Source organism: Parasteatoda tepidariorum, chromosome 7 (genome assembly GCF_043381705.1).
Source record: "Parasteatoda tepidariorum isolate YZ-2023 chromosome 7, CAS_Ptep_4.0, whole genome shotgun sequence".
Taxonomy (NCBI): domain Eukaryota; kingdom Metazoa; phylum Arthropoda; class Arachnida; order Araneae; family Theridiidae; genus Parasteatoda; species Parasteatoda tepidariorum.
In genome coordinates this window covers 31,021,030-31,034,113 of record NC_092210.1, presented here as the reverse complement: position 1 = coordinate 31,034,113, position 13,084 = coordinate 31,021,030, and the positions used below count along the sequence as shown (strand labels likewise).

The window sequence follows — 13,084 nt, the reverse complement described above, 5'->3', positions numbered from 1 at the left end:
AAAAAAATTTCTTATTTCAGAAACAATTTTTTTCTTTTTTTAAATCAGCAGTGGGGACAAGTGAGGGAATGACATATTGGTATATTTTAATTACCTAAAATAAATAAAAAATAAAAATTGATAATTTTATTTTTATTCTTTTGTTAGCTTGCATTCTGAAGGACACTTTCCCTGAAAATTTTTTTTCGTAAGTTGTAAAACAAACATAAAATATACTGGGGACATGAAAATGACTGTTTTTGTGAGAATGACCCATATACATTTTTCGATTTTTTTTAAAGACTTAGATATTTTAAAGCATATATTTTGTTACCATTCTAATTATTCGGGAAAAATCAACGGTTCTAAGTCGTAAAATTTAATTATTCTGTACAAAGAGTACTTCCCGTACTTATAACTTTTATTACAAATCATACGTTATTTTACTGAAACTGGGCTTTAATTGGAAACTGCCATTGTTATTCTAAGCTCCTTTTTTCTAAATTTAAAACTTAATCGCTTTGTTGCTTTTTTTTTTAAAGAAATTACAACCAATGTAAGGAAAATTTGAAGAATCACCTGCATTGCTCATCCAAGTGCTTCTCATCTTCTATGTAATTTTTTTGTCTCCCGAATAACATCAAATTGTCCAGCTCATCTCGACAAGCAATAGATTCACTGGAATTGCAATCGTGTCCATCAACAGTCTGCAGCCATTCTGTCAAAAAAAATGTTGAATTAATGTCGATTGCAATGTTTGGGGTTTGAAGCTACTTTACGTAACAATACTTAATTCCATTTTCATTTATTTAATGCAACAAATTTAAATATTTAAAAATTTCAGTGTTAATAAGCATTAAATTTGGAATCATATAAATATACTATAGAAAAGGGTATACTGCAAAGGAAAAATTCATTATCTAAAGAGAAATAAATATCTATAGAAAATTAGTAAATTAATTAGTATTCTTGATAAGAAAAATGAGAAAAAATAACATTAGTTGAGGAGAATTCTTCTCTGCTCTAACTATTCAGTGTACATAATCCTACTCGAAAGGACACATGGAGTATCAGCCAATCTAAGAAACGACGCTACAGAACATAAGGTAGCATAACATTTAAAACTTGACAAAGAACAAAAACAAGATAATTAAATCTAAATGCTCCATTTATTAATCGGAAAAAATAAGCCACAAAATATTATAAGATACCGAAAATAGAAAGCCTGAACAAGTTTTCACCAATTAGTTCATTTGGCACTTAGGCACTTAATTCCTAAAAATCCGGCGATCATTAATAAAAAGTAATTCAGGGTGATTAAATTTGCACAATGTACGCCGATGCCGATTTAATTTCCTTTTTGAGGTTCTGTAGTAATAAATAATATTTTTTACTGAATAGTATACCATTTTAGATTGTTTTTAGTTTGTATCAGTTATTCATGAATAATGGGTTGAATTTTGCTTGCTTTTAGAAAGCACGCTGTGTGCTAGCAACGAAAAGCATGCATAATGTCATTCTGAAGAAGAACCACAGTTTTGCGAAAATAAAACATTTAATTGAAAAGTTGTTCCAATTCTATATTGCCCAGGCTCATGAAAAATGTTTTAAAAAAATGGTGGATTGGATTTTTGAATGAGACGTCATGCGTGGGTCAGCCAATCAGGTTCGACATACGCGAGTGATATCGCTTGCAGGTATCAAATTAAATCAAATTCTAAAACTGAATTAGCGTAATAATAAATCCAAGTCTTAAGAATGTAATATTAACATATCATGCACAACCTCGTGATTAGACCCAGCCATGTGATTAGTTGCACGTACCCAATTACTAATTGATTTTAATCATTTTTATTTAGAGGGCAATATTTCTTAAAATTATCTATTTAAAAAGAGCTTCAGGGGATTTTTATACTAGTAGTAGCCTTCGCTCAATACTCGTTAACGTTCACCTATCCCCGAAAATAACCAAGCAATTCTTTTTGGATTTGCTTTTTGAACCAAGCTCGCTGTTTCAGTTTGAAATGTTCCCTAGTATCTGGAAACATCTATATATTTGTAAATTTATATAAGGAAGAAACAATTGAAAAAAATACGCAAGACAAAAACAATCGCAGAAACTACAAAAAAAACATAAGTAATTCATTCGTTGTTCATTTCACGGGGAGTAGGTAGGGCATGATGTTAAAAGCGATGAACTAGATCATTTATTTTTCTGGCATTGGAAAACGATAATAAATTACAAAACGATGGGTGATCTAGTTGCGCCTTCGTTATTGTTGTATTTTTTAAGAGATCTAGTTACGCCACCGACGTTTTTCAGTTTTTGATTTGTTCTTGAGTATGATGTTTATTTTTGGGTAGAACTGTTGGGTTTAAGATTATTAAGAGTTGCTAAGTTTTTACCAATAGTATTGGTAGTTTTTTCAAACAGAGTTGTGTTTTAATCATGTTCTAGTTCATGCTTTAATATTTTCAGTCGTGTTTTTAATCAGCTCCAGTTCGTGTTTTAACACATACAGCAATAACTAGTGGCCTGCGCCCCCTGCTCGCTAACGCTTGCCAACCCCCGAAAATTGCTACGCTATCTTATATAGTTTGCCTCGCAAACCAAGCTCGCTACTAACTTAGGTACATTACAAATGCACAAAATTCTAAGAATTCAAAACAATCATTCAAATCCATATAACAACTTTTTTTTTTAAAAAAATTGCATCTTTTTAGTAAATACTAAGTCATTAAAATAAATTTGAATTCAAATAAATGACATGTAATTCGTTAAACCTATTAGAAATGTGCTATAGTATAAAATCTTAAAGCGTAACAGCACAACTGAGACTCATTTTTCAATGAATAACTATAAACAATAATAAAACAAATAAATTCGCGATATAAATCAAAAATCGTCAAATAAATTCGTAATATATAAATTCGTGAAAAAAAGCGCTTTCGACAAAATACTAAAATAGAGATCCATCGACAAAGACTACTCACTTCTGCCTAGCTTAATAGTATGAGATTGCCGCAGCTGATGCTCTCTCTGGTTATTTCAGTTTCCGTTTTTAAAAGCGCTATATGTAGAGCCGCCTCAGCTAGATTTGGCATGTGACATTCTTAGCAGCAATCATTGGTCGATTTTCTAGCGTTGCCATTCGGGGAGTTGTAATGAGGCTTTTTTTTGTCTCAGTGTAAGAGAAATATATATATGGATGATAAAACTGACCTTTTCTAAGAAACTATGCTTTGAAGCTTTTTGGGGACATTTCAGATTATATCAGTTGTATACTGTGATAACATATCAGCATTAGCAGGAATAGTGCTTGAGTTATGAAAGATAATTGCTCTTAAAGGATGAACCTTTTTTAAAAAATAGAAGTTCTCAGTTCATAATTTAAAAAAAAAATTCTTCCCAATATATGTATTAACAGTATATCACCTATGTAAATATTCTGCGAAAAAAAATCTTAAGCAATATCTTGTACTGAAAAAAAGTTAGTTTTGGAATTATTGATAATAATATTTCATAAAATAATTTTTCCACCTTGATAAATAATAGTTTTGCTTCGAATTTAAAGCGTTTAAACTGTGATTTATTTATTTATTTATGTTTTGGTGAGCGAGCTTCAAAAACCCATATTAAGTAATCGTTACTTGATAACATAGTACAACAAACACGTTTTTAACTTTCATATTAAGCCGGAAGGAACACATATCTGACTAAGACAGTATGGTATTAAACATTGTATATTGAATCAGCAGGTGGTCGTTCTTTCCTTGGGTGTTCGATTACTTCAAGCTAATCTCATACTGAACTTTATGATACTGTTAGAACAGCATCCTTGAAAAAATTATGCCCATTTTTATTCCACATATCTTATTTGAGGAATTTAAGAAAAGAAAAAGGTGTTGACCGCATCTGAACCAGTTACAAACGAATGATTTCCAGAAAAAAATGTTTGAATAAGTGTTAAATGCATCATTTACTTTCATTGGAAATGTTCTTTTTTTTTCAAATACGATAGCGATGAAAAAATAAACTTAGAAAATGTAGCATAACTTTCAAGTGAAGTACTTTGCTCTAAATAAATTGTTAGAAAATTTGTGTAGTATTTTGAGGTTTTGAAATTTCTTTTGAGTACAAAGAGTGAAAAGTAAAATTGTTTCGTATGACAAGTGCTTTACAAAACTTAAGAACACATATAGATATTTTGGAAGTTCATTTACCAAGGAAAATAAAAAGCAGTAAGGAAAACTTTTAAAGTAAATACAAAAAAAGGACGTGAAACGAAACGGCAAATATATATTCATATATATTATCAGAAAAGAATTGACTGAGCTTTAATACAGACATATTTTTTTTAAAAATTGAAAGGAAATTTTTTTCAAAATAACATTAGTTTAGATAGCTTTTTTACCAAGATGAAAGTTATTTAAATCAATGAATATTTCTTAAATTTCTTATTTTTATGAGAATCAGTCTAGTTGCAACTTTAAAATGTATAAAAAGTACCTTATAAATGTTTATAGTTTTAGAAAAACTGCATAGCATAGGAAAATCAAAGCAAAAACTTAATCTAACAACCAATCATGACTAACTATTTTAATCGTTGTAATTAAAATTGGCCTTTCAGGTCACATTTTCTACCTTCATAATCTTGGTAATGATGTAACAGGCAGCAACGCTCCTTTTTTTGTTCACTCAACAGTTAAGGTGTATATATAACTCATAACTGTATATTGCTATTATAATCTAATATTTTTTAATGATTATAATGTTATAATAATTATAATGTTAATAATAATGTATAGTAAGTAAAATTTTATTATAATAATAATGACATAATTTTACTATGGTATTATTTATAACAACTCTCTGACGTTGGAAAAAATGAGATTATCATGGTAACGGACAGTGGTAAAGTGTAGAAAGCGGGAAAGTTGTATAGAATGGAAAGGCCTATTTTATTTACAAAGACTATAAGAACTCATATTTTATTTGATGAAATTGTTAATTCATAAAATGTATATAATGGATACTCATATTTCACGAAATTCTCTTTGCCTTTGACGAAAGAGCTTTCTGGTATATGCTCCGAGCAAACATTTCGCCAAACTGCAGAAATAACTCTTGTTCCTTCCTCTAGGAGCCAAATTCAGACAAAATTAAAGAAATATTTCGTCAGTCCAGTTTTTTTTCCAAGAAAAAAAAATATGTTGTTCCCAATTAATTGAACTTTCCTAATAATCACTTTACCGTAGGCACCATATAAGTGGGTCACTGTCGCTCAAACAACACAGGAAAGTTCATGTCCACAGCGGGATTTGAACCCGGGATCTTCGAGGTTCGAGGCCAACTCTTTGAAAAACATACAAGACCATTCGGTTTCATCGTCCCTTTTTTTCTTTCACCTAGTTAATCTCCTACAATGCACTACGATGAGGTTTCGGAAATAAGGAAACATTTTCATCATTAATTTGAGAGTTCGCGCTTCGTCACGAATCGCGTGATTTCGTGACGATGACGAAATGATTCTCAAAATTAAGGAAATACAATTCAAGGATTGTTGAATCGTCAAATGTGGCAGTATTATTACTGAGAATGCACAAAGAACAAGCCTTAAAAGAGCAAGTGTGTTCAAATATGAGAAATAATACAATATTAGATTTCATATTCCACGACATTCTTCTAGTATTTATCCTACGGCAGATCGTAAAATGAATTCTTTAAAGAGCGAGAACACGCAAAGACAACATTTGCCAATAATGAGAGAGCTTATAGTGAAAAATCACAAGTCGAATTAAAAAACAACACAAAATGAAGAATAAAGATATTTTGTTGACCACATCTTTCGGATTGTTTTTCTTTACATACCAGAATAAGCATGCAAATACAGCCCATTTCAAATGGGCTGTATTTGCATGCGTGAGTTTGAATTAAGCATAATGCAGTGAGTGATATGTAAGCAAAAATGAGCTATAGTTAAAATTATTCTGGTTTGCATTAAACATTAAGAGCGAAATTTTTAACAAGAATAAAAGTTTGATGTTATAAAGAACTCTCTTTGTTGACAATAGTACTGTTAGTCACAAATATCCAAAATGGTTGTTATGACTGAACTTTGCTTTATTTATAGTTAATGAGCTGGATTATCTGATGTAATGACATTTCACAAAAACCAGAAGTCTCCAAACTGAACAAATTTTAAACAATTCGAGTTAAAAGTTGAAATTAATTTCTCAAGAGTTGGCATTGGCTATACTGCACGAAATCCAAAACTGATTTTAACATAATATATACTATGTCTGAGAAAAAAATATAAAAATAGAGTGGACCTTGGTAATGAGGCTCCTCGGGATCTTAGAACCAGTGTTTACTTAGCGAAAGTGCGAACATCCCGTAGACGAAATTTAACTAATGTACTGACTTATATTAATAGCTAAATTACTATATACATATACATATACATATACATATACATATATATATATATACACACATATATATATACATATGCATCTATACAGAGACATCTATACATACACACATACATACACACATACACATACACGTACATGTACATGTATATAATTTTTTTTTCCAAATTATTCAAGCGTTAAAACTAATGATTAAAAATATAAAGATTTTTTCTTTAAACTACCTGATTAGGGACACTTAAATCACAAAGAAATTAAAAAGAAAATTTGAAATCATTGGAAAACAAAGCTTGTAATTGTGAATGATTTTTTTAGTTGATTAATTGTTCAGTTACCAAAGTAAAAGGAAAAAACGAAGCGTAAATGAATTAAGAAAATCATGGAATATATTCATGTCATGAATTTAATAGATGCACGCACTTGTGAAACAGAAGGGAAAAAATCTAAATTGTCCCGGAAAAGGAAGGAAGTAGGAAATTTGCTCTTTAGCTTTCTGGAAATTAATCGGAACGCCGCAATATATAAGCTCCATTACTGTTCCGAATTATTATTTACAGATTTAGTAAATGTCTTTTGATTTTTTTCTTAAATATTGATCACTGCTTATTTAATCACATTTATACGAACACAGCTATATATTTTATCTTTTTTCTTTCAACAAGTTCCAATTGAAACTAGTTCTAAATCATTCATTTCTAATAGATAAAACTAAGAATTTAATTTTGATAAAGGTGCACAAATAATTACTTAAGTTATTAAAAGCAAATTAAAACTTTTTAGTATTCTGGAAGATGTTATTTGAATACACAATTGAGGAGCCACAGTGGTTAAGAGGATAGAACGTTCATCTTCTAATGAGGTGACCCGGTTTCGAATCCAACTGGTCTATACGAATTCCGAACCCCGCTTGCACTGACCATAATGTGACGTAAACTGTCCTCAGTGGTAGACGAATCATGGGTTAGAATCCCCTTTTCCTCAGGCTAACCGTGGGAGGTTTTTGATGTTTTTTTCCTCATGTGACGCAAAAATGCGGTTTAGTTCAATCAAAAAGTCCTCCAGTAAGGTAACTCCGAATGCTTGATTCAGGAGTTCCCTTGTCTTCTGGATTGGGTTCAAAATTAAAAAGTTACGGAGTTAAACATCAGTAGTCGTAAATCCGAAATTGGGTCAACTGTTCACCAACGGTTATAAAATAAAAATTAAATATGCACATGATTGATGTTGTTGTTAATTTACGTCGCACTAGTTACAATGAGCTATTGGCGACGGTCTGGGAAACATCCCGGAGGATGATCCGAAGACATGCCATCACGATTTTGATACTCTGCGGAGGGGATTCCGCTTCGGTAGCCCGACGACCTGCGCGCGAAATCGAGCACTTTACGGTGGCACAGTTTAACGAGGACCAATACCGCACTCCCTCGGTCCCTATGCAGACTGATCCAAGTGGTCACCCACCCGCACACTGACCGCAGTCAGTGATGCTTGACTTCGGTGATCTGCTGGGAACCGTGTCTTAACGATCAGTCCACTGCGGGACAAATATGCTCATGAAAGTGGTAAATTATAACCTAGTTTATTTGAAATTAAATATTTATATCAGTGATATTCGGCAGTCCAGTGACCACGGCGCCTGAAAAATCTTACCTGGTGCCCAATAATTAAATAAAGTATAACTTATAATTAAGGATCAACTTAAATAAGGTTAAACTTACGAATTTAGAAAGAGAACTAAAGAAAGCAAACCTAATAATAATAATAAAAAAAAAAAAAACTAAATTTATGGTTTATACCAAATAGAACCTTTACATTTCCTTAACTTAGAAATTGGACTGTATAAATTTGATAAAGTTGATAGTTTCATTTACAGATCAGAGGTTAACGTAAAATAGATAGAGTCAGAGATTCAGAGAAAAATTACTGCAACCAATCTTTATGTTTTTTTCATTTTTTTTATTTTTTTGCTGTATAGATTTTGAGATCTAGCGTCATTTGTCACCAAGAGGAAGTAAGTATAAGATCTGTTCCTACATAAGCTTCTGACTTTTATTAACTGTGTAGCTTCAAAAGACGAGTGTGCATTAGGTGTATTCGAAGTAATCGCATAGGGGATGACTCCCCTGCTGTGATAGCCCAAAGACCTGCGCTTGATTTTCAGGACTCATACTCAAAATCTCTCTCCCTCTCATGGAAAACATGGAAAAAATTAATATGAAATAGCTCAGAATAATGAAATAGCTCTTTATCAGTCCACGTGATTATATCCGAAAATGGAGTGAATTTTCAAGATTTATTTAAAATATACTCGTAATTAGATTGCTAGATTACAAAAAATGAAAACCGAAGCGCAAATTGAGCTAAAAGCTTAAATAGAGGGATTTTGTTTTATAGCGCGTTCTTATACTGCAGTACTGAAGCGTGTTTGATTTGTTAGTTACCAAGGACTGGCCCAAAAATGGATGTGCGCACGGTAATATGATACTGAGCAATTTAAAGAAGTTTATAATTAATAAAATTGATATTTAATTATAAAATTTTAATGATTTTAGAAAATTAACATTTATTTAAGAAAAAAAAGAGAGAGAATGAAAAATGAAATGCCTGCTTTGCACAGATTTTTAGCCCGGATTTTGGTATTCAAAATAATGGATACTCAACTAAAGTAATTAAATTCTATATAAAATCATTGAGTTAGTTGTATGTTATTATAAATAAGTTTCCTAAAGGCTTTGCTATTATACATTTTTACCTTGTGCAAATCCATTCAGATCAAATCCGAGCCTAAAAATCTGTGCAAAACGAGTAATTCATGTTTCTCTTCTGTATGTATATGATTCAATAAAAGTCTTTTAGTTATCAGCATTGATATTTTATTTGCCATATGCAAATTTAATTCGTGCAAATACGTGTTCAAAATTTTATAATTAACTGACAACTTCTTTCAATATTAAATTAAATAATTAATATTATTTAATAATAATTTTCTATAATAATAATTTTTTTACAATAAGAATTTCTTTAAAAATCTTCGAATTAAAATGTTTTTTAAAATGGGGCCTTTTATTAGTTATAAACTTTAAACTATTCAGTACATTATTTTTTCTCGAATGGCAGGCACTGAACTTTAATCGCTTCGCCCTAGAAGATGCCAGAGGTGTTGCTCATTTCGCGTTACCCAGTGGGCCCCTGTGAACCAAAGTCACGCCGGCGAGTAACATTGCCCACGCCCCACCACCACAAACTCGTTCATAGGGTGGGCCACATTCACACACAACAGAGGACAACACAAGAGAGAGAAACATCCATGCCCAGAGCGGGATTCGAACCCGCGGCCATTGGCTTCGCAGTCAAACGCGCTAACCGCTCGGCAACCTGGCCGGCGTGTATGGTATATGAATAACTTGCTAAATCTCCAGTATGAACGAGCCTCAAAAATATATCTCTCTACCCTCTATTTACACATTAATTTCATATTTTGTAACCTAGCAACTGTGTTATAAAAATATTTTTAAATCATTTTTGTTAGTTGTACATGATATCCTTTCTCGCTTTATGTGTTCCCATTTGTGTTTTATCTTGAATTTTTCCATGTTTGTGATACTTTTACTTGATAAAAATTTTTGTGCATAAATCGGTATCTATTTTTTTCTCTCACACTATTGTTTTGGTATATTTTGTCTTGTCTATAATAATACAATATCAGAAAGCACTATTTTTGCGGTTATAACCGTATGAGCTGATGACGAGATTATGGCTTTTTGTTGTTGCATTTTCTAATATTAATTTATTTGTTTTAAAAATTTTAATAAGTTTTTTCTTCTCTCTCTCTTTCTAAAATCAGTTTGATTCCCCAGCAAAACTTTAGGATCTTCTACTAAATTTTCTGATTTCAGACCCGCTGTCCTTACTTTTGACTTTTTAGATTCCTATAGCGTTGTTATTATTTCTGCATTTAAGTAATATGTTGCAATTCTTAATTTATATGCGTGATTAAATATTTTTATGTGATTCGAATATAAATATAACATTCATATTAAATCTAGAATGAAAGTTTCCAAGTTCGTCTTGCTTTCCTCACTATTGGTTCTTCAGATTTTGATAGCGTCACTATTTTGCTCCTATTTCAAAAAAAATTTTTAACCCTTCACTTATACACATGAGGGAATATTTGTATATATTTCGAATATAAATGTATCATTTCTTGAAATCTAAGACGTAAATTTTAAGCTTATTAATTTATTCAAAATAAGTAAGATTGTAAAAAAATATAAGTGGAAAAAATTAAAAGGTAGATTAACGGAAGATTTTAATATATCTTGATATTAAATATTAATATGCATTCTGAAAACTTGCGAAATAAATCGAAACAATACAATTTCAAATTTTGTAATTCCATTTGGAGTAAAAATTTCTATACAGTAAATTTTTGTTGTTTCGAATTTCATAAATTAAATTTTCATATTGTTATATACAGAGCAATATTAATTGTTATATATATTGTTCTATATATTATAATATTGTTATATACAGAGTAATTTTAATTGTTATATAATATTGCTATTTATACGATATATATTTTAATATTGTTATATACAGAACAATAATACACTCAAAAACGTTTTTCTATTTCTTTCTGTTGTTAAAATTTTTAGTTCAAACAATTTGAAATGTATTAGGGACAATAACTGATAATTCCCTGGATAAATTAAATATCAATAAGCAAATTAATCTTACTAAAATGAGAGTGCTTTTATGCAAGTAAAATAATAAAAATATGAACACTGCAATGTTTTAATAGAAAAAGTTTAACTTACCTGTCAACATAACAATAGTAGAAATTATCCACCATGTGTCCATGTTTACATGCGAGTTAATCTGAGATCTTTGCACATTAATGCCAATTGAAGAAAGTTTGGCGTCTAGCCACATAAAATGACGTTTCTGGTCACGTGATGCTTCGACCGGCACTGAATAATTTCTATAAACATTATTCTTACCTTTATTATTCTAATATACCCAAGAATGATTTGATAGGACAGTATCCGATGCAGAAATGATGAGAATTCATAAATATAAAAATATGTCTCAAAGACGTCCGCTATGCACGATATATCACAGTTTTGATTGAAATTAACATATTCAGTGATGAATTCTGATACACGACAGGTGAATCGTACGATGTGTAGTTATTTATACTAAGGAAGATTGCTAGGTGATTGTTAGTTTGTCACTTTTGTTCTTTTCAAAAGAGAGCGCGGCGTCTTGTCCTAATTGAGACTACTCTCGCAAATAGGTCATTGAAAGTAAAATAAATAAAAAGAGCAAGTTAATTCTTTTGTCATTTGTTTTAAGCTTTAATTTACACGCCTAATTTCTCGTGTGTGAGATCTATTCTAATTTAATCTTTATGAACGACGTGTTCATAATTCTTATTTTCTTTTACTCCATCACTCAAAACTTGGCAGTTTGATACGATTGCTGCTAATTGATTTTTTTTTTGTAAAAAGGCATGTTATTTCAATATCTAGAAAAATTGAGTCAAATTTTTCAGTAAAATTGTAGTCGAAAAACGTATTTTTGAGTTTCTTCACAGTTAAAAATAAGTATAAATTATGCAGAAAAAAGAAACATTTTTTTTTACGAAAAAACTTTTTAAAAAGAAATACAGATTTTTTTTCTGTTTTTAAAAGTCACCCGCGCACTGCAAAAATTCTCGCTTTAATAATTACTTTAATAATAATATGTACTCACTTTAATGATATGTAAAAAAATTAGAGACTTTCCCCGTATATTTGATGGTTTGAAGCTATTTTTCACAAAACAGTTTTTCTCTGTTTTTTATTTTAATCATTAGCGGTTTAAAAATGACATTTCAAATTCTAGTTTTGTCTACAGTATGATAATTTTGTCTCTTTTCAAATCATTTTATGATTATTTTCTAGACATGCTTTTACTTTTCAGTTATTATTTTATAATGTTTCAGCATTTTGTAAATAAAATTGATATTCAACTTAATTGTCGAATTTATAAATTAAATTGGATTTAATAAATAAAAATTCGAATCAACTTAATGATCGAATTGATACATTACCTGGTTATGATCTGTCTTTAGATATAATTTTTCGGTAATATAAATCGACAGACATTTTTGTAAGGATGTGCCAATGTAGTTTTAAATGTTTCTTTACTTAACCACCTTAACCTCGGAAAAAAGCGACAAGAGAATGGTTGGTTTGAGTTTTTTGATTTAAGAATTTGACTTGGCTGTTATGAGCCTATAAAAGTTTTAAAAAAATATTACCCTTAAAGTGGTTAATCTTTCATCGCATTTCACTGCACCATGGTGATACACAGACCTTTTCGACCTTTAGATCTTTTCTCGCTTTTCTTATCCTTTTTTTGCGTCAGTATTAGTTTCCAAGACCATTTAATTTCGATACTTTAAGTTTCAATGGCATTTGGTGCAATGAAAAGTTCATTCGTTCTCGGCAATTTTTTATTACTATTTTGCCTCATGTATCTATCAGAAATTGTTGTAAAGCTTTTTTAAAAGAGAAATGTATTAGTCAGTACATTCCAAGTATCTATTTTTTATTTCTCTCATGTTTATGCTTATTCTTTAAAATTTATATCAGATACTTTAACTACGAAATTAATTTAAATGTAT

General features: G+C 30.4%; 1 protein-coding gene across 1 annotated transcript in view; it reads right to left on the bottom strand.

The window, feature by feature from the left end:
- Positions 1-11,414, bottom strand: part of LOC107457083 (uncharacterized) — an 18,878-nt gene extending 7,464 nt beyond the window's left edge. Inside the window, exons 1-2 of the mRNA XM_016075142.4 lie at positions 11,232-11,414; positions 559-697 (exon numbers count right to left, since the gene is read on the bottom strand). Coding sequence (XP_015930628.1) covers positions 559-697; positions 11,232-11,346 — 254 coding nt within the window. The 5' untranslated portion in view covers positions 11,347-11,414. The remainder of the gene's footprint in view (positions 1-558; positions 698-11,231) is intronic.
- Between the last annotated feature and the right edge of the window lie 1,670 nt (positions 11,415-13,084).